This window comes from Phyllobates terribilis, unplaced genomic scaffold (genome assembly GCF_046119375.1).
Source record: "Phyllobates terribilis strain yellow unplaced genomic scaffold, ASM4611937v1 Scaffold_8__6_contigs__length_399053987, whole genome shotgun sequence".
Taxonomy (NCBI): domain Eukaryota; kingdom Metazoa; phylum Chordata; class Amphibia; order Anura; family Dendrobatidae; genus Phyllobates; species Phyllobates terribilis.
Window position 1 is genome coordinate 288,791,634 of NW_027362768.1, and position 23,051 is coordinate 288,814,684.

Sequence of the window (23,051 nt, forward strand, 5' to 3'; positions counted from 1 at the left end):
ATTTGAAAAAAAATTCTTTCCAAATCAGACAATGTGATTTTCAGGATTTGTTTTCTCATTTTGTCTCTCATAGTTGAGGTCTACCTATGATGTCAATTACAGGCCTCTCTCATCTTTTTAAGTGGGAGAACTTTCACAATTGGTGGCTGACTAAATACTTTTTTCCCCATTGTATGTGCTCCTCTTCTTCCAAAGTTATAACTTTTTTTTTTATTTTTGTTTTGAAAAAAAAAAAAATCCAAAGTGACCATTTTTGAGATCCTTTAACTTAATTTTCTGTTTCAAAAGCTGTAAGCTGTTTATTTTTGTAGGGCGAGTTGTTTTAATTGCTGCAATTTTGTTATACATGCAACTTTTTTGGTTGCTGTTTACTGCATTTTTGCTGTTACTAAAGTGGCAATTTTTGTTCATCTCCCCCAGTCTATTGTAATTTTTTTTTTGTCTTGCAGTATATAGTCAAATTAATGGTTTCTAACGAAGCTCCGTCACAGACTGGGCTTCATAGGAGTACTAAAGCAACATCAACTGGGGCCTTCAGAGGTGCCAGGTTGCCATGGTAACCCAATTGGGATCTGTAATTGTGTTGCAGGGAGGCTGATGAGCGACTTAATAGACCTGGTCCCTTTTCTCTCACCCCACTCCCCATGCCACTGATCTAACCTTAGCTAGCAGTTGACAAGTACATCTAAGGCTAGGGTGACACCAGCGTATATTCTCTCATCTGGGAAAATCTGGTCAATTATGCAAATGTCACACTGATCAGAGTGTGATCATAGTGTCATCCAATTCTCTTGGATGAGTAGAAGATGGAGAAAAAAAATCTGTCTCTTCCATTCGATCAGTCCTTGGAAATCTGGCTGCACTCAGATGTCATCCGAGTGCAGTCCGATGTTTTCCACGCACATTGACTTGTATGGCCAAGTGCAATCGGAATATCGGATGAAACTTTGGCATGCTGCGATTCTTCTCCTCTGATCAGAGAAAAATCGCATTGGTCAGAGTGCGATCCGTTGTTTTGTTGGATCGCACTTGGATCCATAATACAGTCATCTGCGCAAGTTCTAAGTGAATGAATAAATAGCCGCTGCCAATGCTGGCTCCAATCAATCAAGGACAGGAGCCAGCTGTATGACACAGAAGGCAACCGTAGTGTATGAATCTGGCTCACTCCACACATCATACAACCAGATCCAACATATGATGTACATGTCAATGTAAATCATATGGCGGGAAGGAGTTCATATTGATACATGCATTACATATACACTTTTTAAAAATGTTTCTCAGAAAAATCGATGTGAAGAATAGGTGATTTTCTGATTGTTCATTTCCCTTTTAATTAGAACTTCAGTGAAACAGTTTTTCAACCCTCCTATTGTTGGTGTTTCCTGTAAACATGGCTTCACCTTAAGTATATTTAGTCTTACATTTTCAATTCTCTAGAAATATTGAAAGCATTGTAACTCAGTTTGTCTTTAACACAGGTATTATCATTAATCATCAATGCGGCTTACAAGCCCAGCAGAGTTCTACGTGAATTGGAATTACAGGATGAACCATTGTGGCCTCAACGTGCAGAGATATTGAAAGCCAAGTAAGCTGATCTTCTCCATACCGCTTTCATACTAGCTAGTAGAAATGGGATATAATGTCCTATTGTTTCTCCATGCAAATGTTTGTGGTTCTGTATCTGATACATGGAGGGACCTGGCAATTAACCCCTTAAGGACAGAGCCAATTATGTCTTTAACCCCTTAAGCCCCGCGGGTGGTTTGCACGTTAATGACCGGGCCAATTTTTACAATTCTGACCACTGTCACTTTATGAGGTAATTACTCTGGAACGCTTCAACGGATCCCCCTGATTCTGAGATTGTTTTTTCGTGACATATTGTACTTCATGATTGTGGAAAAATTTCTTCGATATCACTTGCGTTTATTTGTGAAAAAAACTGAAATTTGGTGAAAATTTTGAAAATTTTGCAATTTTGAAAATTTGAATTTTTAAGCCCTGAAATCAGAGCGATATGTCACACAAAAGAGTTAATAAATAACATATCCCACATGTCTACTTTACGTCAGCACAATTTTGGAACCAAAATTTTTTTTTGTTAGGGAGCTATAAGGGTTAAAAGTTGACCAGCGATTTCTCATTTTTCCAACAAAATTTACAAAACCATTTTTTTAGGGACCACATCACATTTGAAGTCACTTTGAGGGGTCTTTTTGACAGAAAATACCCAAAAGTGACACCATTCTAAAAACTGCACCCCTCAAGGTGCTCAAAACCACATTCAAGAACTTTATTAACCCTTCAGGTGCTTCACAGGAATTTTTTGAATGTGGAAGAAAAAAATGAACATTTAACTTTTTTCACAAAAATGTTACTTTAGACCCAATTTTTTTTATTTTCACAGGGGTAACAAGAAAAAATGGACCCCAAAATTTGTTGTGCAATTTCCCCTGGGCACGCAGATACCCAATATTTGGGGAAAAAACACTGTTTGGGCACACGGCAAGGCTCGGAAGGGAAAGAGCGCCATTTGACTTTTTGATTGTAAAATTTGCTTGAATAATTAGCGGACGCCATGTTGTGTTTGGAGAGCCCCTGTGTGCCCAAACTTTGGAGCTCCCCCACAAGTGACCCCATTTTGGAAACTAGACCCCCCAAGGCACCTTTCTAGATGCATAGTGAGCACTTGGAACCCCCAGGTGCTTCACAAATTGATTCGTAAAAATGAAAAAGTGAAAAAAAAAAACACTTTTTCATTTTTACGAATCAATTTGTGAAGCACCTAGGGGTTCCAAGTGCTCACTATGCATCTAGATAGGTGCCTTGGGGGGTCTAGTTTCCAAAATGGGGTCACTTGTGGGGGAGCTCCAATGTTTGGGCACACAGGGACTCTCTAAATGCAACATGGTATCCGCTAACAAATTGAATGGAAAATCGGCTCAAATTGTTAGCGGACACCACATTGCGTTTGGAGAGCCCCTCTGTGCCCAAACTTTGGAGCTCCCCCACAAGTGACCCCATTTTGGAAACTAGACCCCCCAAGGCACCTTTCTAGATGCATAGTGAGCACTTGGAACCCCCAGGTGCTTCACAAATTGATTCGTAAAAATGAAAAAGTGAAAAAAAAAACACTTTTTCATTTTTATGAATCAATTTGTGAAACACCTGGGGTTCCAAGTGCTCACTATGCATCTAGATAGGTGCCTTGGGGGGTCTAGTTTCCAAAATGGGGTCACTTGTGGGGGAGCTCCAATGTTTGGGCACACAGGGGCTCTCCAAACGCAACATGGCGTCCGCTAACAATTTGAGCCGATTTTCCATTCAATTTGTTAGCAGACACCATGTCGCGTTTGGAGAGCCCGTGATGTGCCTAAACAGTGGAGCTCCCCCACAAGTGTCCCCATTTTGGAAACTATACCCCTCAAGGATTTTATTAAGGTGTATAGTGAACATTTTGAACCCAGAGGTACGGCACAGAATTTGTTTACATTAGGTCATCATATTGAATAAGTTGTCATTATTCTTGAGCGCAAGTGCTCGCTACTTGAGTTTGCATCGGGTACTCAGGTATGCACCATGTACAGCGTGTGCTCGAGTGACATGCTCGAGTCCCTGCTCCGCATATTTCACGGTTATTAGACACCCAAAAAAAAACATGCGGGGATCGCTCGTGCATGGCAGGCAATCCCCGTAAAGTTTTTTGGCCGCGAAGCATATGGGGCAGAGACTCGAGCATGTCACTCAAATACCCACGATACTCAATGCATACCAGAGCACCCGATGCAAACTCAAGTAGCGAGCACTTGCTCTCAACACTAGTCACCATATCGTCATCTTTTTTTCTTACTTTTGAAAAAAATCCCAACCCCAGCCCTAGCCCCAGCTCAACCCTAGCCCCAGCACAACCCTAGCCCCAGCACAACCCTAGCCCTAACCCTAGCCCAATCCTAACCCAAGAGTTTATTTTTGACGCCGTTCCTTGTGCGGTATAAGTGATTAGACTACTTTATTCTTCGGGTCGGTGTGATTACAGCAATGCCAGAATCATATGGGGTTTTTATGACTGACAGCTGTCACACACTAAAAGACGCATTTTTTGTAAAATCTAGTTTTTGCATCGCCATATTTTGAGAGCTATAATTTTTCCAGATTTTGGCAGACAGTCATGTGACGGCTCGTTTTTTGCGGGATGACTTGATGTTGTTATTGGTGCCATTTTCAGGCACATGACATTTTTTTATCGCTTTCTATTCCGATTTTTGGGAGGCAGAATAAACAAAAACCAACAATTCAGGAATTGTTTTTCTTTTTTTTTTTTTTTATTCTGTTCCGCGTGTGGTAAAATTGATGAGGTAGCTTTATTCTTCGGGTCAGTACGTTTACAGCGGTACCACATTTGTATCATTTTTCTATGTTTTGGCGCTTATACACAATAAAAGCTATTTTATAGAAAAAAATATTTTTTAGCATAGCTTTATTCTGAGAGCTATAACTTTTTTATTTTTCAGCTGATGGAGCTGTATGGCGGCTTTTTTTTTGCGGGACGAGATGACGTTTTCAGCGGTATCATTTTTATTTATATGCGTCTTTTTGATCGCGTGTTATTCCACTTTTTGTTTGGCGGTATGGTGATAAAGCATTGTTTTTTGCTTCGTTTTTTTTTTTTTTACAGTGTTCACTGAAGGGGTTAACTAGTGGGACAGTTTTATAGGTAAGTTTGTTCCGGACGCGGCGATACCAAATGTGTACTTTTGTTGTTTTTTTTATAATATTTTTGCACATTTTTTTTTTTTTTTCCACTTTCACACAGTTTATACACTTTATTACTTTGTCCCACTCTGGGACTTTCACTTTTTTTTTTCTGATCGCCTGCATGGCACAGGAATGAAGCACCATCCCTATGCCATGAAGGCTGTCAGAAGTGCACAGTGTGAAGATTGCTTGGAGATGCACTGCGCATGCCCAAGCAATCTTCCTGCTCTCTGGTGACCCGGATGTTGTCATGACGACATCGGGTCGTCATGGCAACACCCGGGAAGCCTTTGCAGACTGCGCTGGAAGCCGGAAGAGGAGGTGAGTATCGCCGATCACCTCCCCTTGCCCCCGCAATGCCGCGATCGACTTCGATCGCAGCATCGCAGGGGTTAATGTGCTGGGAGCGGTGCAGGACCGCTCCCTGCACATAGTACCGGGTGTCAGCTGTGACAATCAGCTGACACCCGGCGGCGATCGCGCCCGCACAGCCTGTGTGCGGGCGCGATCGCCATGACGTACTAATACGGGTCTGGCTCTTAAGTCCCAGGGCACAGACGCGTATTAGTACGTCAGATGTTATTAAGGGGTTAATGACCAAGCCAAGTTTTACACTTCTGACCACTGTCACTTTATGAGGTAATAACTTCATGAACGCGTCAACGGATCCCACAGATTCTGAGATTGTTTTTTCGTGACATATTGTACTTCGAGAGTTGTAAAATTTTTTCGATATCACTTGCGTTTATTTGTGAAAAAAACGGAAATTTGATGAAAATTTTGAAAATTTCGCAATTTTCTAACTTTGAATTTTCATGCCCTTTAGATCAGAGAGATATTTCACACAAAATAGTTAATAAATAACATTTCCCACATGTCTACTTTACATCAGTACAATTTTGGAACCAAAATTTTTTTTGTTAGGAAGTTATAAGGGTTAAAAGTTGACCAGCGATTTCTCATTTTTTCCAACAAAATTTACAAAACCATTTTTTTAGGGACCACATCACATTTGAAGTGACTTTGAGGGGTCTATATGACAGAAAATACCCAAGAGTGACACCATTCTAAAAACTGCACCCCTCAAGGTGCTCAAAACCACATTCAAGAACTTTATTAACCCTTCAGGTGCTTCACAGGAATATTTGGAATGTGGAAGAAAAAAAATGAACATTTTTAACTTTTTTCTCAAAAATGTTACTTTAGACCCAATTTTTTTTATTTTCGCAAGCGTAACAGTTAAAAAGGGACCCCGAAATTTTTTGTGCAATTTCTTCTGAGCACGCCAATACCCCATATGTGGGGGAAAACTACTGTTTGGGCGCACGGCAGGGCTCGGAAGGGAAGGAGCACCATTTGACTTTTTGATTGTAAAATTTGCTTGAGAATAATTAGCGGACGCCATGTCGCATTTGGGGAGCCCCTGATATGCCTAAACAGCGGAATCCCCCCTCCCCTCCCACACACACATACAAGTGATACCATTTTGAAAACTAGACCCCTCAAGGAACTTCTCTAGATGTGTGGTGAGCACCCTGACCCCCAGGTGGTTCCCAAAAGTTTATAACATGGAGCCGTGGAAATAAGAAAAATCTAACTTTCTCCACAAAAATGATCTTTTAGCCTCATTTTTTTTATTTTCACAAGGATAAGAGGAGAAAATTGACCCCAAAAGCTGTTGTGCAGTTTTTCCTGAGTACGACGATACATGTGAGGAAAATACACTGTTTTGATGCATGTCAGGGTTCAGAAGGGAAGGAGCACTGTGTGACTTTTTGAACGCAAAATTGACTAGAATTGAGAGCGGACACAACGTTGCATTGTTTAGGCGCATCAGGGGCTCTCCAAACAGTGGAATCCCCCCCACAAGTGACCCCATTTTGGAAACTAGGGTCCGGGGGAGAAAGAGGAGCAAGAAATGATTGTAACCGCGGGCACACTTTTTTTTTTTTTTTTTTTTTTTTTTTATGATCAGCATTATTCACCGAATAACGGCTATCATGTGATCGAGGACCGGAAAAAAAACGGCCTTGATCATATTCTCCAGGGTCTCAGCTACCCCCGGTAGCTGAGACCCAGGAGAATTTCTGACTCTGGGGGCCGCTACAGCCTTACTTCTCAGTGACTGACAGGTCGTTGTGGGTCCCATAGATCGTTGTCATTATGATCTGCCATAGATATATAAAAGAAGACTAGATTAGTGAGCATTTTCTCCCCATGTTGTTCAGCTGGTAAAGTGCTCTAAAGATGACCTTCACTATTGAAATCAGAGGTAGCATGTTAATCACTTTAAGAGAATCTGTCACCAGGTTTTTGCCACTTAATATATGAGCAGAATAATGTAGAGACAGAGCACCGGATTCCAGCGATGTGTCACTTGGATGCTTACTGTAGTTTTGATACAATCACGGAGGAGATATTGATCAGCAGGAGATTATCACTAGAGAACTAGTAAACCTGCTGCCATGTAGTCCTCCATGTTTATGAGCTGTGTATAACCCTGCTCCCACCACACTGATTGCCAGCTTTCAGCCTATGCACTGTGTACACCGAAAGCTGCAAATCAGGGGTGGGCAGGGTTATACACAGCATTTAGAGAACTGCTAGATCTGCAGCAGAGAAACCGGTGATTTTATGAAAAGTACAGCAAGCAGCCCAGTAAGTGACACATCTCTGGAATCAGTGTCACTGCTTCTACATTATGCTGCTCTTAGATAGGTTAGCAGAAAATTTCAGTGTCCTGAAAAGGTAATCGGTCAGCAGGTGTGTGTGTTTTTTTTTGTTTTTTTTTAGCGTTCATTTATTTTTCTGTTGACATAGCCGAGTCTGAGGGCTTGTATATTTGCGAGATGACTAGCAGTTTTGAACTACATCATTCATTTTACCGTATAAAGAAATTAAAGTAGGGGAAAAATCCCAAGTGATAAAAAATGGTGAAAAACAATCAATTCCACAGTTGTCTTTTGGGTCTTGTGTTTCTGTGACTGTGCAGTAAAAATGACCCGGTCACAGATGCCTAGTAACATGTTTATTCAGGTCAGCTTAATTATGGGGTTAGCAAAGTTAAATATATATTTTTTTATTCTTTACTAGCGTGACACTGAGCGGATCCGGTGGTCAGCCCCACCAGATCACACAACATCATGCAAATAGCTTTGTTTACTGTCGCCTCATTGGCGGACACAGGACCATGTGTTATGCTGCTGTCCACTAGGAGGCGACACTATGCATAATCTGAAAAAGATTAACCGTGGCTCCTCCTCTCCAGTATACACCCCTGGACGGCATCAGCCTTCTCCAATTTGTGCAAAAGCATTAGGAGGAACTTAACATGGATAACATAACCATGCCTATAAGAAGGCAACTATGTACGAGCTCAAACAATATGAGAGCTCAACTTAACAACGGCCCAGAACGGGCAACAGGGTGGGAGCTGTGTCCCCCAATTAGAGGCTAAGAGAAAGAGATTTTACGGTGAGTACACAAAAATCTCCTTTTTGTCCACCACAGTGGGGGGCTGCAGGTTGTGCACCCCCTGCTTTACATACATTTTTAATCTTTTTTTGTAAATGTATCTCTAGTTTTAGATTGCTAGATTGTACTTCATTGGATGCAGAGATTTTGAATTTTTATCATTTTATATAAATGTATACATTTTTTTCTGTTTTTAGCGTCTTGTTGGATGTGGAATGGTTCATTTTAATGTTTTAATTGTAATATTTTTACATTTCACTTTAATTTTAAGTCTGCCTAGGGGATTGAAAGCATAGCTGTTTTAATTTTTATCTCTTAAATCAATAGTACACCTGAAAATAAGCAACGTTGGTAGATCTGATCAGAAAAATTAGCTTCTTTCTCTGCCAAAATTGTTCATTATCATAATTCTCAATTCTGAGGCAAATTCTGTATTCAGTGAAGACTGACTTTCCCATTACTGAGATAGGAGATGGCAGCTGCTACAGATACAATTTCTCTGTAGAATTTGTAGGCAGACCTCCTCCCTCCTCCTCCCCCTTCTCTCTAGTTATAATCTTATCCATAGCAGCTGCCATCTCCTATCTCAGTAATGTAACAATCTGTCTTCACGGAGTACAGATTTTACCTTAGAATTGAGAATTTTAATAATGACTGATCAACTGTGGCAGAGAAAGAAGCACATCTCTCTGATAAAATAGATTGCAAAGTTGCTTATGTTCATATATATTATTGATTTTATGAAATAAAATTTGAAATGACTGTTACTCTTTAACCCCTTCACGATCTTGGACATATTGATACATCCAGGTCGGTAAGTTTAAATTCAAATAGTGAAATGGTGCGCGTTCCCTTCCGAGCCCTCCCGTGTGCCGAAACAGTGGTTTTCCCCCACATATGGGGTATCTGTGTTCTCATGAGAAATAACAACAAATTTTGGGATACATTTTCTCCGGTTACCCTTGTGAAAGTAAAAAAAAAATTGAGTCTAAAGGAAAATTTTAGGGAAAAAGTTAAATGTTTATTTTTTTCTTTCACATTCCATTAATTCCTGTGAAGCACCTGAAGGGTTAATAAACTTCTTGAATGTGGTTTTGAGCACCTTGAGGGGTGCAGTTTTTAGAATGTTGTCACTTTTGGGTATTTTCTGACATAAACCCCCCTCAAAGTGACTTCAAATGTGATGTGGTCCCTAAAAAAAAAAAAAAATCTGTGACCAGTGATTTCTCATTTTTTCCAACAAACGTTAATTTTTAACCCTTATAACTTCCTAACCAAAAAAATTGGCTCTCTGATTTAAGGACATAAGAATTAAACGTTTGAAAATTGCAATATTTTTGCCAAATTTCCATTTTTTTCACAAATTAACGCAAGTCATTTTGAAGAAATTCTACCACTATCAAGAAGTACAAAGTCACATAAAAAAATCTCAGAATCAGTGGGATCTGTTGAAGCACTCCAAACTTATTACCTCATGAAATGATATTTGTCAGAATTCTAAAATTTGGCCTGGTCAGGAAGGTGAAAGCAGGCTTCGGGGTGAAGGTGTTAGAGAGGGTTTGTTTCTCGCTTCATGCTGCCCACACCACTGGCGGCATGAATCAGAGCCTTGCATCCTAGTCTGTTTAACTCTGAAACGCCCCCGCCCCGGGGGGAAAAAAAAACGGTTTAGAAAGTCAGACCAGAACCATAGGAATAGACAAGACAAGTCAGCACTGTCCCTGGAATGCTACTCCCCACCCGACTCCATTTGACTGACAAGTCTCCATGTACACAAATGAGAGACCCGTCCATCGACTAAAGCAATATGGTGAGTAGCCATACGGGGGGTGGCACCGGACTAGTCTTGTCTCTTTTTCTATGGTTCCTGGCCAACTCTTTAAACTGTTTTCTCCAAAACGCTGGGGCATTTCTGACTTGGCGCCTGGCTGCACATTTGCACTCTGGTTAATTTGATGTCCATAGTTTAAGCCGCACGAATCCATGACCAAATTCCCTTTCACGCTACGAGTCTTTAGTCCAAATAGCCAAAGTGGGACAAAAAATCACTGAAAGAAAACTGCAGACTTGTAGTTCTGAGTCTCCTCAGAGCAGTGACTGATAGTGTGGGTGTGTGTGTATTATATAATTATTTTTTCAATGACTTGTTTCAATTTATCTTCTACTTGTTCTGATAATTGAGTGGTGTTTTTTTTTTTTTTTTTTTTTTTTTTTTTTTTTACTTTTCAGATATAAAGGAAAAACCTACCGTGCTACAGTGGAGTTGGTGAGAACATCGGACCAGGTGTCTGAGTTCTGTCGGAAAACCTGCATCAAACTTGAATGCTGCCCAAATCTCTTTGGACCTCTGATGGTTCATGATCAGTGCTCTGAAAACTGTTCAGTGCTAACAAAGACTAAATACAGTAAGTATTAGCAATACATGTCCCTGCCATCCTCCAGGTCCGGTCGGGTTCAAATGGGCGTATTTAACAATCCGTAAAAGGATCTCAATGCTCGGACTGACTGCAAGTCTCCTGACGTTAACTTACAACGTCAAATACAGTGTGCCTTTAGGGCTAAGAGACCCCCGGTCAGTCTGGGCATTGTGCTCTGTATACGCACCATGAAATATGACTGTCTCAACCCCATCTAAGGTTAAAAGTAAGAGATTCTCTTAAACGAATTCTCTTGACTTGCTGCTGCTCCTATTTGATTGAAATCACTTACGATCATCTGATTGGTAACTTCAGTTCTGCATAAAGTGGAACTTTGTGGTCCTTACTAATGCTGTTTGCCTACATATATGCATGTAAATTATGCTATGTTTTCATCAGTGATGAATCAGTTGCTTATAATTTATTCTGCCCAGATTAGTTTAATTCCAAATACATTTTATGATATTGTCTTAGTCCTGCCCCTGTCCCCAAATATCATGTATGCACGTGAAAAGGAAAAGTTATACAAAGTCTGCTTGTGTATGCGAAAGCAAGATCCTGCAGCAATTTAAAACCGCCTGTGGCCTAGAGGCTGAGTGCTCAGTCAAAACCTATACATACAAACAGAAAAAATGACCAGCACTTCCAGTTAGTTGTATATGGAGGTAGCTGCTCCTCTTAAGCACCTGTACTCACCTATTTCTTGTTTTGGAAGTACCGGTTAGTTTTTTTCTTTTTAGATGTTCAGGCTTTGACTGAGCACTCCGCCTCTAGGCCACAGGCGGTTTTAATTGCAGCAGGATCTTATTATTCCACACACAAGCAGACTTTTGTCTCTTAGAGAGGCGTTCACATTGGTAGGGTCCTTTGTATAAAGAGAAACGCCTTGTCGTGGCTACCAGGTACACATGAATTGGCCAATTTATGCACTAAGATTTCTCATTTATTTCTATTTTCTACAACAGTAATGCTATTCATATTTCATATATTTCACGTTCGCATACTTCGCTTTGCAGAGTGCTATTTTGTTTGTTGGTTGTATATGGAGGTAGCTGCTCCTAGTAAGCGCCTGTACACACCTATTTCTTGTTTTGGAAGTGCCACTCATTTTTTCTGTTAGTACAATATGTAATTCGTATATTAACAAACACTATTGTTCTACCCTGAGTCACTGTCCTTCTTGACCAGCCAAAGAAACACATAAACCATTGTGTTTGTGTTGACTTTTGAATGTATTTCTCTTGGCCTAGCAAATCTAGACGTCTGGATAATTAAGATTAGATGCTGTGTCCTCACACACACTTTTAACGACTCAAGATTTTATTTTTCCAGATATTCAAATAATTTTTACTTTTTTTTTTTGCAATACATGGGGCTTAATTTTTTGTCATTTGACTGAAAGGAAAAAAAGGAATATGTTTAAATGAATTATATTTCTATAAGAGCTTTTTTTGCGTAATGATGACTAAAAATAATTTCCTTTTCTGGTGTGGGTCTTCTGGGTGGACTATCTGTCTAACCAGTGGCGTTTCTTGTGACTGAATGAAGTTCACACTATGTTCTTGTAATCTTGTATTGATAAGCTCATTATTATGGAAAGCGTCGAGGAAAAAACCTGAGTAATCCTACAGGCATATTGCGCAGTATAGAGGCGGCCCTGAAGAAGCCAACTAAGAGGAGGAAGAGAAGGAAACAATTCTTCGTCCACAAGAAGAAGCGCTCATCCAACTCTATAGACAACACGCCTGTCGGAAGTCCCCAGGTAAATGTTTTGTTTTTTTCCTTTTTAAGAAATAACATACCTTTTTATATACTGATTTTATTTTAGAGGTTGTCCACTGGATAGGTTAGGATATCAATGTCTGATAGGTCGGGGTCCAACCTCCCGCACCCCCACCGATCACTTGTTCTCTGTGATGTGTTCTCATTGATTTGAATAGGAGGCGGATGTGCAGTACCCTTCCGTGGCCACTATCAGAAGACTGAGCAGCTCCGCAATTGAGCAGTTCCAACTGGCGACCGCCAACACCAAGAACAGCTGATCGACGGGTATGCCGGATATCGGAACCAGACCGATCAGACATTGATGACCTATCCCAAGGATAGGTCATCAGTAGTGTTGAGCGAGCACTAAAATGCTCGGGTGCTCGAAGCTCGGACCGAGCTCGCCATGATACTCTGGTGCTCGACCCGAGCAACGAGCCCAATGTTAGTCTATGGGAGACCCGAGCATTTTTGCGGCGGCACCCCCGGCAGTCTTTTAAAAGCCTAACAAGTGCCCAAAACGATAGTGACAGTGCTCAAATGACATGGGGACAGCATGGGGATCGCCCCAGGAAGCATTTCTGACCCCTAGGTCACTGCTGTCAGCAACGTGGTCAGAGAGATTAAGCCACTTTTAAGGGCTCACAATAAAACGTTCAAAAACTAAACTGAAACTGCTTTCCTGTGAAATATGTTAAGGAAGTTCCTTTCCAGGGTAAAGACTTGTGTATAAGGTAAAATAAATAACCCCCCAAAAAAATACTCCTCCACACCTTGGGCTATGTTCACAAGTAGCATTTTTTATGCGTTTTTGCACTTGTATTGCTTTCAACCGTGACAAATGCATTCACCGGGAAATGTCATTTTAACACCTTATCTGGCCATGTGCTGTGTAACACATGAATACAGTGCTGAAAAGACATGGGAACAGCATGGGGAAGACCCCTGCAAGCATCTCTGACACCCAGGTCACTGCCTAAAAGTGTGCCCTTCAGAAGTCATCCTTGCCGCATCAGAAGATGCAGACTTGCAACTATCCCCATGCAAGTTCTTGTCCCAGGGCACTGTTCAATTGTACCTCCCCCATTCCTTGCAATGCAAGCACAAATATGCAGCCAACCACCCACCCACCCCCAGGCTGCAATACCATACTGCTTGCTTGCACTTGAAATTGGACCTTTTAGGCATGTGGAGGCGGAATCTGGCCACCACGTCATGGCTGCATTGGCTGCCTGGAATCCATACTCAGTCCCCAGCTGCCCGGCGGCCGGGTGTCCACACACGGTCCCCAGCCGCCTGCTTGCAGCCGGGTGTCCATAAACGGTCCCCAGCCGCCCCTATTTCTCCTTGGAACATCCCCCCACACACTTTTCTTAGCCCGGCCTGCATTAGGGCAGCATTGGATGACGACACCAGAGAACCAGACTCTTCCGGTGGGTCCTGGCTTCTCCATCAGGGGAGTTGAGAGTGCCAAGGTGAGGACGACGACAGTTAGCATCTGCTTTGTTTTCTTGGAATGCAAGCATAAGTGTGCAGCCTGCCACCCACCCACCCCCAGGCTGCAATACCATACTGCTAGCTTGCACTTGAAATGGGGCCTTTTAGTTTGGAGGAGGCCGAAGCTGGCCACTACATCACGGCTGCTTCGGCAGCGAGGTATCCATACTCAGTCCCCAGCCGCCTCTATTTGTCCCGGTGTGCCTTATACATAAGATTAAGCGCGCATACCAAAATATTACCTGTGCCCTCCCCAGTGCATTTGGTGGGAAGGACAGCCTATTCCGCTGTAGTGTGTGCATGCCAAACCCCTGTTCATGGTACATGCGAAGATGCTTCCCACCCTGCACCTGTCGTTGCAGACTTGCAACTATCCCCGTTCAAGTCCTTGTCCCAGGGCAGTGTTCAATTGTACCTCCCCCATTCCTTGCAATGCAAGCGCAAATATGCAGCCAATCACCCACCCACCCCCAGGCTGCAATACCATACTGCTTGCTTGCACTTGAAATTGGGCCTTTTAGGCATGTGGAGGCGGAATCTGGCCACCACGTCATGGCTGCATTGGCGGCCTGGAATCCATACTCAGTCCCCAGCCGCCCAACGGCCGGGTGTCTATACTCGTTCCCCAGCCGCCCCGCGGCCGGGTGTCCATACACGGTCCCCAGCCGCCTGGGGGCAGCCGGGTGTCCATAAACGGTCCCCATCCCCCCACACACTTTTCTTAGCCCGGCCTGCTTTAGGGCAGCATTTGACAAGCCCACCAGAGAAGCAGACTCCTCCGGTGGGCCCTGGCTTCTTCATCAGGGGAGTTCAGAGTGCCAAGGTGAGGAGCATGATGATGATGATAGAAGTTAGCATCTGCTTTGTTTTCTTGGAATGTAAGCGCATTTATGTAGTAGCGGCTAGGCCTGAGGTGGTCAGCGTTTTGGCGCATATCCTACCTCCTCCGAGGATTGCTGGATGTTTTCCTGCTACTGTCCCAGTTCTATGACTCCCGTTAAAACAAAGCTTCAGGTGATGAATGATGGATGAGGTGGTGGCAAAGGAGAGAGAGCAGGAGGAACAGGGACCATTCACATCAATATCAGGCCAGTCAACCACATATGTCTTGTAGGATATGTTTCTGTAACAAAAGGAGCGGTTCGGCTACACAGTTATAGGGCATACAGTGAGTGCAATGCCTACCAAAAATTTTGAGGCACTCCAATGCCCCTTGGAAGTGACATGGAGGTCAGAGGGCCTTAACTAAACCGTTTTTTCCATTTATAGCAACTGGGTCTCCTGTACACTGTTGGCCTAAGCAGTGAATGGAAGGCTTTCTAAAAATTATGAGGAACTGCAATGCCCCTTGAAACAGACGTGGATTACAGCGTACTAAAAACCTTCTACCCATTATTGGGGAGTGGGTCTCCCTTAGTTTTCACCTTTGCATTGAAAAGATGACTAAAATTAGGAAGAAATGCAATGCCCGTTGGAAGAGTCGTGGAGGTGAGAGGTAATAAAAAAAAAACATTTCAATGCCCCTTGGAAGAGCTGTGGAGTTCAGAGTGGTTTAACAAGACCCTTTTAATGCCCCTTCCAAGAGCCATACAGTACAGCATCTTAAAAGTATTATTCCCATTATTGAGGGAGTGGGTCTCCCACAGTCTTTGCTTATGCCTTCCAAGCAAAAGCTGACAAAAATAAGGACGGAGGAACTTTCAATAATGGCAACACGGACCACGGTCACCCTGGTGGTATAGTGGTGGTGGAGGCTGAGGATAAGGAGAAGAGGATAAAACAGCCGAAATGAGGAAGCGTATACCCATGTGTGGGTGTGAAGCGGTGCATGTGAATACACCTCCTGAAATAACACAGTGGATTTGACTTTATGTTACTCTGCTGTCATTTGGTGGTGATGAGAAGTCTGGCCCAATCCAGCCATTGTTCATTTTAATAAGGGTCAGCTTGTCAGCATTGTCAGTTGACAGGCGAGTGCGCTTATCAGTTATAATTCCCCCAGCGGCACTAAAAACACGCTCCAATAACACGCTAGCGGCAGGGCAGGCCAGGACCTCCAAGGCGTACAGAGCGAGTTCATTCCAAGTGTCCAGCTTGAATACCCAATAATTAAAAGGCACAGAGGAATCACGGAGGACGCTGGTACGGTCGGCAAGGTACTCCCTCACCATCCTTTGAAACTTTCCACTCCTTGTGAGAGTACCCCGCGCCTCTGGGCCTGTAAGCTGGGCGGGTCTCAGAAAACTGTCCCAGAACGTTGACAGTGTTCCCCTGCCTCTGCTGGATTGGAGTTGCCTCTCTCTCGCTTGTACGCCTTGGTTGGTCAACGAACTGTGACCTCTGCCGCTAGCGTGTTCAGATGGGAATTTTTTTAAGAGTTCTGCAGCAAGGGCCTTCTGGTACTGCCCCATTTTTGTAGACCTCTCCACCTCAGGAATAAGAGAGTGAAAGTTCTCCTTGTAGCGGGGGTCTAAAAGTGTCACCAACTAGTAATGACTGTCACCCAACATTTTGACAACGCGAGGGTCACTTTTAAGGCAGCGTAACATGAAGTCAGCCATGCGTGCCAGACTGGTAACGGGCAAGACTTCCGTGTCCTCACCAAGATGACGACTGACCATGCTCTCCTCCTCCCCCCTGTCCTCAGGCCACCCACGCTGAACCGACGGTATGACAGTTGTACAGGTACTACCGTCTACAGGAAATGATACCAGCTCCTGTTCTTCCTCCTCCTCTCCCTCATTGTCCCCCAATGCACTTTGGGATGAGATGAGGCTGGGCTGTGTGTAATCGACCGCTACGGCTTCTTGATCCATCTCATCATACTCTGGCTGCAATGCCTCCTCTTTAATTCTCTTCAGAGAGCGTTGCAAAAGACAGACAAGTGGAATGCATCGCCACAAGTGGAATGCATCGCCACTCACCATCTTGGTGGACTCCTCAAAGTTTGGCAGGATGGTACATAATGTATGTCAGACATCCAGGTCCACTCCTGAGGTCTTGTGTGGAGTCTGACCTGAATATCGACGGCCTTGTTGCAGCTGGTACTCCACAACTGCTCTCTTCTGCTCACAAATCCTTTGCAACATGTGGAGGGTAGAGTTCCAACGTGTGGAGACATCACACAGCAGTCGGTGTGACGGAAGCTGCAAACGCTGCTGCAACACAGCAAGGGCGGCAGAAGCTGTAGCCGACTTGCGAAAATGAGCTGACAGGCGGCGTACTTTGGCGAGCAGATATGGCAACTCGGGGTACGATTTAAGAAACGCTGAACCAAGAGGTTAAGCACATGAGCCAGGCATGGTACGTGTGTGATCTCGCCTCGCCTCAGAGCCGCCACCAGGTTACGCCCATTGTCACACACGACCATGCCTGGATATAGGTTCGGCGGTCTCAGCCACAGATCTGCCTGCTCTTTCACAGCTGTCCACAACTCACAAGCAGTGTGAGGTTTCTCACCTAAGCTTATGAGTTTCAGCACAGCCTGTTGCCGCTTGGCGGAGGCAGTACTGCAGTGCTCCCAGCTTGTAACTGATGTGATATCTGAGATGGAGGCTGAACATGAGGAGGAGGATGATGCGCAGGAGCTGTACACTGTGGGGGCAACTCTGACTGACATAGGGCCCGCAATCCTCGGTGTGGGGAGGATGTGTTCCGTCCCAAGGTCCGACTGGGTCCCTTCTTCCACTATGTTTACCCAGTGTGCCGTCAGGGAGATGTACCGTCCCTGGCCACAAGCAACTTGTCCACGTGTCCGTTGTCAGGTGGACTCTTCCAGTAACTGCGTTGTTGAGGGCACGGCAGATGTTTTGGGACACGTGCTTGTGTAGTGCGGGGATGGCACACCGGGCAAAATAGTGTCGGCTGGGGACCGAGTACCGAGGGACGGCCACCGCCATAAGGTTGCGGAAGGATTCCGTCTCCACCAGCCTAAAAGGCAGCATTTCCAACGCAAGCAGTCGTGAAATGTGTGAATTTAGGACTGTGGCCTGTGGGGCGTTAGCTGCGAATTTCCGCTTTCGTTCAAAGGTCTGGGATATGGACAATTGAATTCTCCGGTGGGACGTGGACGTTGATGCTGTTTCTTGAGATACTGCCATAACAAGTGAAGACTGAGAGGAGGGGGCATCTTTGCATGCAGTATGGACAGGGGATTGCCTTGCACGCACAACAGCGGAAGAAGCAGTGGTGACACCCGCTGACACTGGTCGTGGACCCTGGGGTTTGCCCCACAAAGTCGGGTGCTTTGCTGCCATGTGCCTGATCATGCTAGTGGTGGTCAGGCTGGTAGTTTTGTTACCCCTGCTGATGCTGGCCTGGCAGAGTGGTACAAATGGCCTTTTTGGGGTTATCAGCAGAGTCTTTAAAAAAATTCCAGACTCTGGAAGACCTACAAGTTGTACTGGCAACGTCCCTCGTGTTGGTGTTACGGGGAACTGTTGCCCGCCTTCTATGTGCGGCCACCACACTGCTTCTTCCTGCCTGTTGGGGTACTCTGCCTCCCTCACCCTGTGTGCTGCTGGCCTCGCTCTGCATGTCCTCCTGCCACGTTGGGTCAGTTACTAGATCATCCACCACCTCCTCCTCTTCCACTTGCGCACCACGATCCTCCTTCTCTCTTCCTGGCAATTGTCTCGTCATCGTCCACCTCTTGTGACAAATTTCCAGCGTCAACTTCCTGTGGCCGTGGCTGTTCAAATATTTGGGCATCGCTACATGGGATCTCCTCTTCCACCACGTCAAGCGGAGAAGGCGAGGGGCACAAATCTGGAAATGGACCAGTGAACAGCTCTTCAGAGTGTCCCAGTGTGGGATCAGTTGCTGTCTGAATACACTCGGCATGGTGGGAGGAAGAAGCATCAGGGTGAGGAGGAGTATGCGGTCGAGACTCACGGCTACTAAGAGTTGACCGTGTGGAATACAGACCGGAGGTGGTGGTGCCCAGGTAACTGGAAGTATTATCTGCTATACAATTAATAACCTGTTCACACTGATCAGTTCGCAATATTGGTGTTGCTCTGTGCTTCCCTAGTAATTCGGTCAAGAAGTGGGAGCGAGAAGATGTGGCGGGGGGGGGGGGGGGCACCAAAAGGTTAATAAGACGGGTATTTGTACAGTGTGAAAGAGGAAAAAAAAAAGGGGCTTTAGATGGGAAAAAAAGGATTTTTCCTGGCCCCTGAGACCTGGAGCTAAGTCCAGCGATTTCAGCAACAGGAGCACACATGACTGTAATGCAGTGTTTGCTGGTATAACCACTGCGTCTCCTATACAGCCTGCCTGCCTGATATCTGGGATGGATATTAGTCCTGAGAAGGACTGTTTGTTTGATCTGGCAGCCTTTACAGAACCTACACTAACTATTTCGCAGGATATATCTCTCCCTTAATCAGCAGCGCTGTCCCTACACTGTCTGATCCGGAGCGACTGTGTCCAAGATGGCGGCGCCCGGTTTTAAATACTCGAGGTGACACTGTGCGGCCAGCCAATCACTGTAATGCCCACAACCAACATGTCTGCGGCATTACAGTGACTGGCTGGCAATCCCTGCATGTTCATTGGCTCTGTAAAGAGCGCCAAACATGCAGGGCGGAGACCAGAGCTCCCGCCGAGTAACCCGGAAATGCTCGGTGCTCGCCGAACATCCCGAGTAGCGTGATGCTCGGGCGAGTACCGAGCAGTGTCGAGCATGCTCGCTCAACACTAGTCATCAGTGAAAAAAATAGTGGACAACTTTTTAAGAGCACAGTCAGATGACCAAGATCGGACAGCAATGCATGGACTGGCTGGCTGTTCTCCCAACCCGGGTGTGACAGCTGAATGTTTTTCCATGCAACTGTCATTCTCTGATCGAGAGAGCCGCCGGCCAGTTCGGGCACTGTTATAATTTCGGTCTGATTTATACGGTTGTCTGACAGCACGCTTATTGTGAGAGTATAACTGGCGTGACATGGGTGGGTGTCACTACTGTTTTCTGACCATTTACCATATAACTCCAAACCAATACTTCTTTCTCTACGTATCTAGACATGACATTTGGGATGTGTATGGTTATGTCAGGGGATGATAAATCCTTTTATATGAATTTAATAGAATACTGGTTACTGAACTTGAAGAAATGTTGATTACTTGCTTATCTGACTCGTGGAACCCCAACTGATTCCACAAATGGGCTCCAAAATGCCCCGTTAGATGGAGCAGTTGTGACACACACGTCACCTCTTTGTTGTCTTCATGACTGCTGGAAAAGCTGTTCACTGGGCTGGGCTATCCCGGTCAGTCACATAGACAATAAATGGAGCATTTCATAGCGGTGTACCCTGGATTGGTTGGGGTCCCAGCAGTCGGACCCCTACTAATTCACAAGTAATCACCGCCTGTGCTTCAGCTCTTTATCCCCTTTATCGGAAGCGATGTTAGGAATTTCTGTCAAGACATTTGTCCCATTTGAGGGCAAGAATAGCACAGCATGCAGCACTATTTTTGCTGTAAAAAAAAAATAAAAAGACAATCTGCTGAACCCAGACAGACCCCATTGTAAGTTCATAGGCTGGGCCAATGGGATGACACTAATATCTGTCGTATGACTGCTTTACATAACTGAAGCCATGACACTGATGCTGAGCATAGCCCTTATATTTCATGATCACGCTACAAATATGGCGGCATCGGTTGTTTAGATGCATAAATATCAAGATGTTATTCTTAAGATTTTTATCAATCTAAATAATTACTTCTTCTCTAGGGAAGTGGTGAGGAGGAGGAGGAAGATGACGAGGATTACTCCCCAAGTGAAGAAAGTACCCAAGAACCTCATGAAGGCTCAGAAATATCAGGAAAAGGTTCGTCATCCTCAGCCTCACCCACCCGGAGTGAACAATCACTTAAGTGTGAGAAGAAAAGAAAACCTTGGATGCTTGAAAGTGAAAATCTGTCTGCTAAGGTACGGGCATCTGAGCAAATGCAAATGCTTCACAATTTTAATCATTGTTTGGTCAGTTGTCCGTTTTTACCATCAGTGTGTTTCACATATGAAAAAATAAATGCAAAAATTGCAAAGCTTCTCCTGTTCATTGCACTGATAAAAATTGACAGCACAAGTGGCATCTGGGTACTGACTGATTTTCACAGACTCCTACGTGTGATTTTTGATCAGCGACTCCAATTAAAAATGCACGTGTTTGTCTGCAAAAAAAAAAAAAAACATGCAGGGTCCACAAAAAACCCAGACAGTCCCATACACTATAATGGGTAGTACTCTCCGTGAAAAACTCATGACACGGAGTCTCCTACAGGGACTATTTTTAAATCCAGTAAAAAGTGAAAAAAAAAAGCTTTAAAAAATATGAAAAAAAAAAAACATGTTGAAATCACCCCCTTTATATTAAATACATATTTGGTATTGCTGCGTTCATAAAAGTCTGATCTATTAAACTATTCAATAAATTAATCCAATTTGGTAAACAGGGTAACAAAAAAAAATAGAAACTCTAATGTTTTTTCTGTCGCAGCTTTGGAATAAAATGCAATGAGAGGCGATTAAAAAATCTACCCCCCAAAATTGGTATCTGTGAAAATTTCAGCACAGGGTGCAACAAATAAGCCCTCACACTGCCCCATATCCCGAAAAATGAAAACGTTATGGGTCTCTGAAAATAACGACAAAAGCAAAAATAATTTTTTTTTTAGATTTCCAAAAAAAATTTCACCACTTAAATAAGAAAAAATATATATACACGTTTGGTATCTGCATACCTGCACTGAGCTGGAGAATCCTATTGCCAGGTCAGTTTACCATATAGTGAACATAGTTAATAAAAAAAAAATAAAAATAAAAAATAAATAAATTGTGAAATTGCACTTTTTTTCGCAATTTCAACGCACTTGGAATTTGTATTTTTTTCCCAGTACGCTGTGGTAGAATGAATGGTGTCATTCAGAAGTACAACTAGTTCTGGAAAAAAACAAGATATAATGACCTAAAAATAGAAAAGTTATGGCTCCTGGAAGAAGGGGAGAAAAAAGCGATAACAGAAAATGGCCATGGCGTGAGGGGGTTATGGATCGAGTTTCTCTAAGCAATTTTTTTAACTAGTTGCTTTGAAAATAATTGACCAAAGTGTCTGTCTTCCTCACATGCTGGGTTTAGGAGTTGACACATTGTGATACTTTTGCAGGATATCCGTATTGAGCTGAGGGAACCATTGGCACTGAAGGACAGCCCAATAAACTGGACTGTTAATGATGTAGTAGAGTACATCAAATCCACAGATTGTGCTCATCTTGCGCGACTCTTTCAAGAACAGGTAAGGACGACCTACTAGTTATAAGATTACTATAAGGATACTTTAGACAGGCTGGTGTATTTTATTTATTTTTTTTTGCACCTTTTTTATGACTGCAACACCATGACCTTTTTGGTGATCATCAGAACCAGACGGAAAGAACCAGAAGTCAGTAGAGCTCTGACCTCCTCCGGTGTGTAGGGACCAGAATTGTGTTAAGCGTGTTTTATGAACTCCTCTTCCAGAATTATAAAGAAAGCCATGTACAAGTGATTTATATTTTTAGTTAATAGCTCATATCAATAAAGTGATATATTTGTAATATTTATGTAATCTGTCCTTGACATTTAATCTTCTGGGTGACTGTGGCTTACAGATGCCATATTTGTAAGGAAGTAGCTGAAGGTATTGAAGAATAGCACGGCATATCTGCTAATGTTTTCCCAGCAGTAACAATAATCTTAATTCTCCATGGAGGAATGCTTTTTATCCCAGTTAGGGATCGTGCACACAACTTCTGCAAAGAGAGGGAGTTTTCCCCAATTGTGGAAACCAATAAGGCACATGGACCATCAGACTTGGACATACTACTTTTGCAAATAGTTCACTTTTAAAGCAATATACAAAGAGACCAAAATGCGTATGTACACTGATATAAGCTCTCAGGCGCAGCGCGACTGATCAAATGATGGTTACTAACATTAAGGGACATGGAAAATATAAAGTCAAGGATGAAATTCCTCTTTGGTTGCAAGAGTATTAGAACTCTAGCACCGCCTATTGGAAGCAGCGATCCTAAAAGTCCATATCGACTCTTTACTGAGCCTTGCAATATTGAGCTTCTGGTTTGGCT

General features: G+C 43.6%; 1 protein-coding gene across 2 annotated transcripts in view; it reads left to right on the forward strand.

Annotated features, from left to right (window-relative positions):
- The window catches only part of SFMBT1 (Scm like with four mbt domains 1), a 97,969-nt gene that overhangs the window by 72,268 nt on the left and 2,650 nt on the right, over nucleotides 1-23,051 (forward strand). For both annotated transcript variants that reach the window (XM_073644360.1, XM_073644361.1), the window contains 5 exons: nucleotides 1,485-1,594; nucleotides 10,468-10,643; nucleotides 12,239-12,417; nucleotides 20,659-20,856; nucleotides 22,091-22,219. In XM_073644360.1, coding sequence (XP_073500461.1) covers nucleotides 1,485-1,594; nucleotides 10,468-10,643; nucleotides 12,239-12,417; nucleotides 20,659-20,856; nucleotides 22,091-22,219 — 792 coding nt within the window. The remainder of the gene's footprint in view (nucleotides 1-1,484; nucleotides 1,595-10,467; nucleotides 10,644-12,238; nucleotides 12,418-20,658; nucleotides 20,857-22,090; nucleotides 22,220-23,051) is intronic.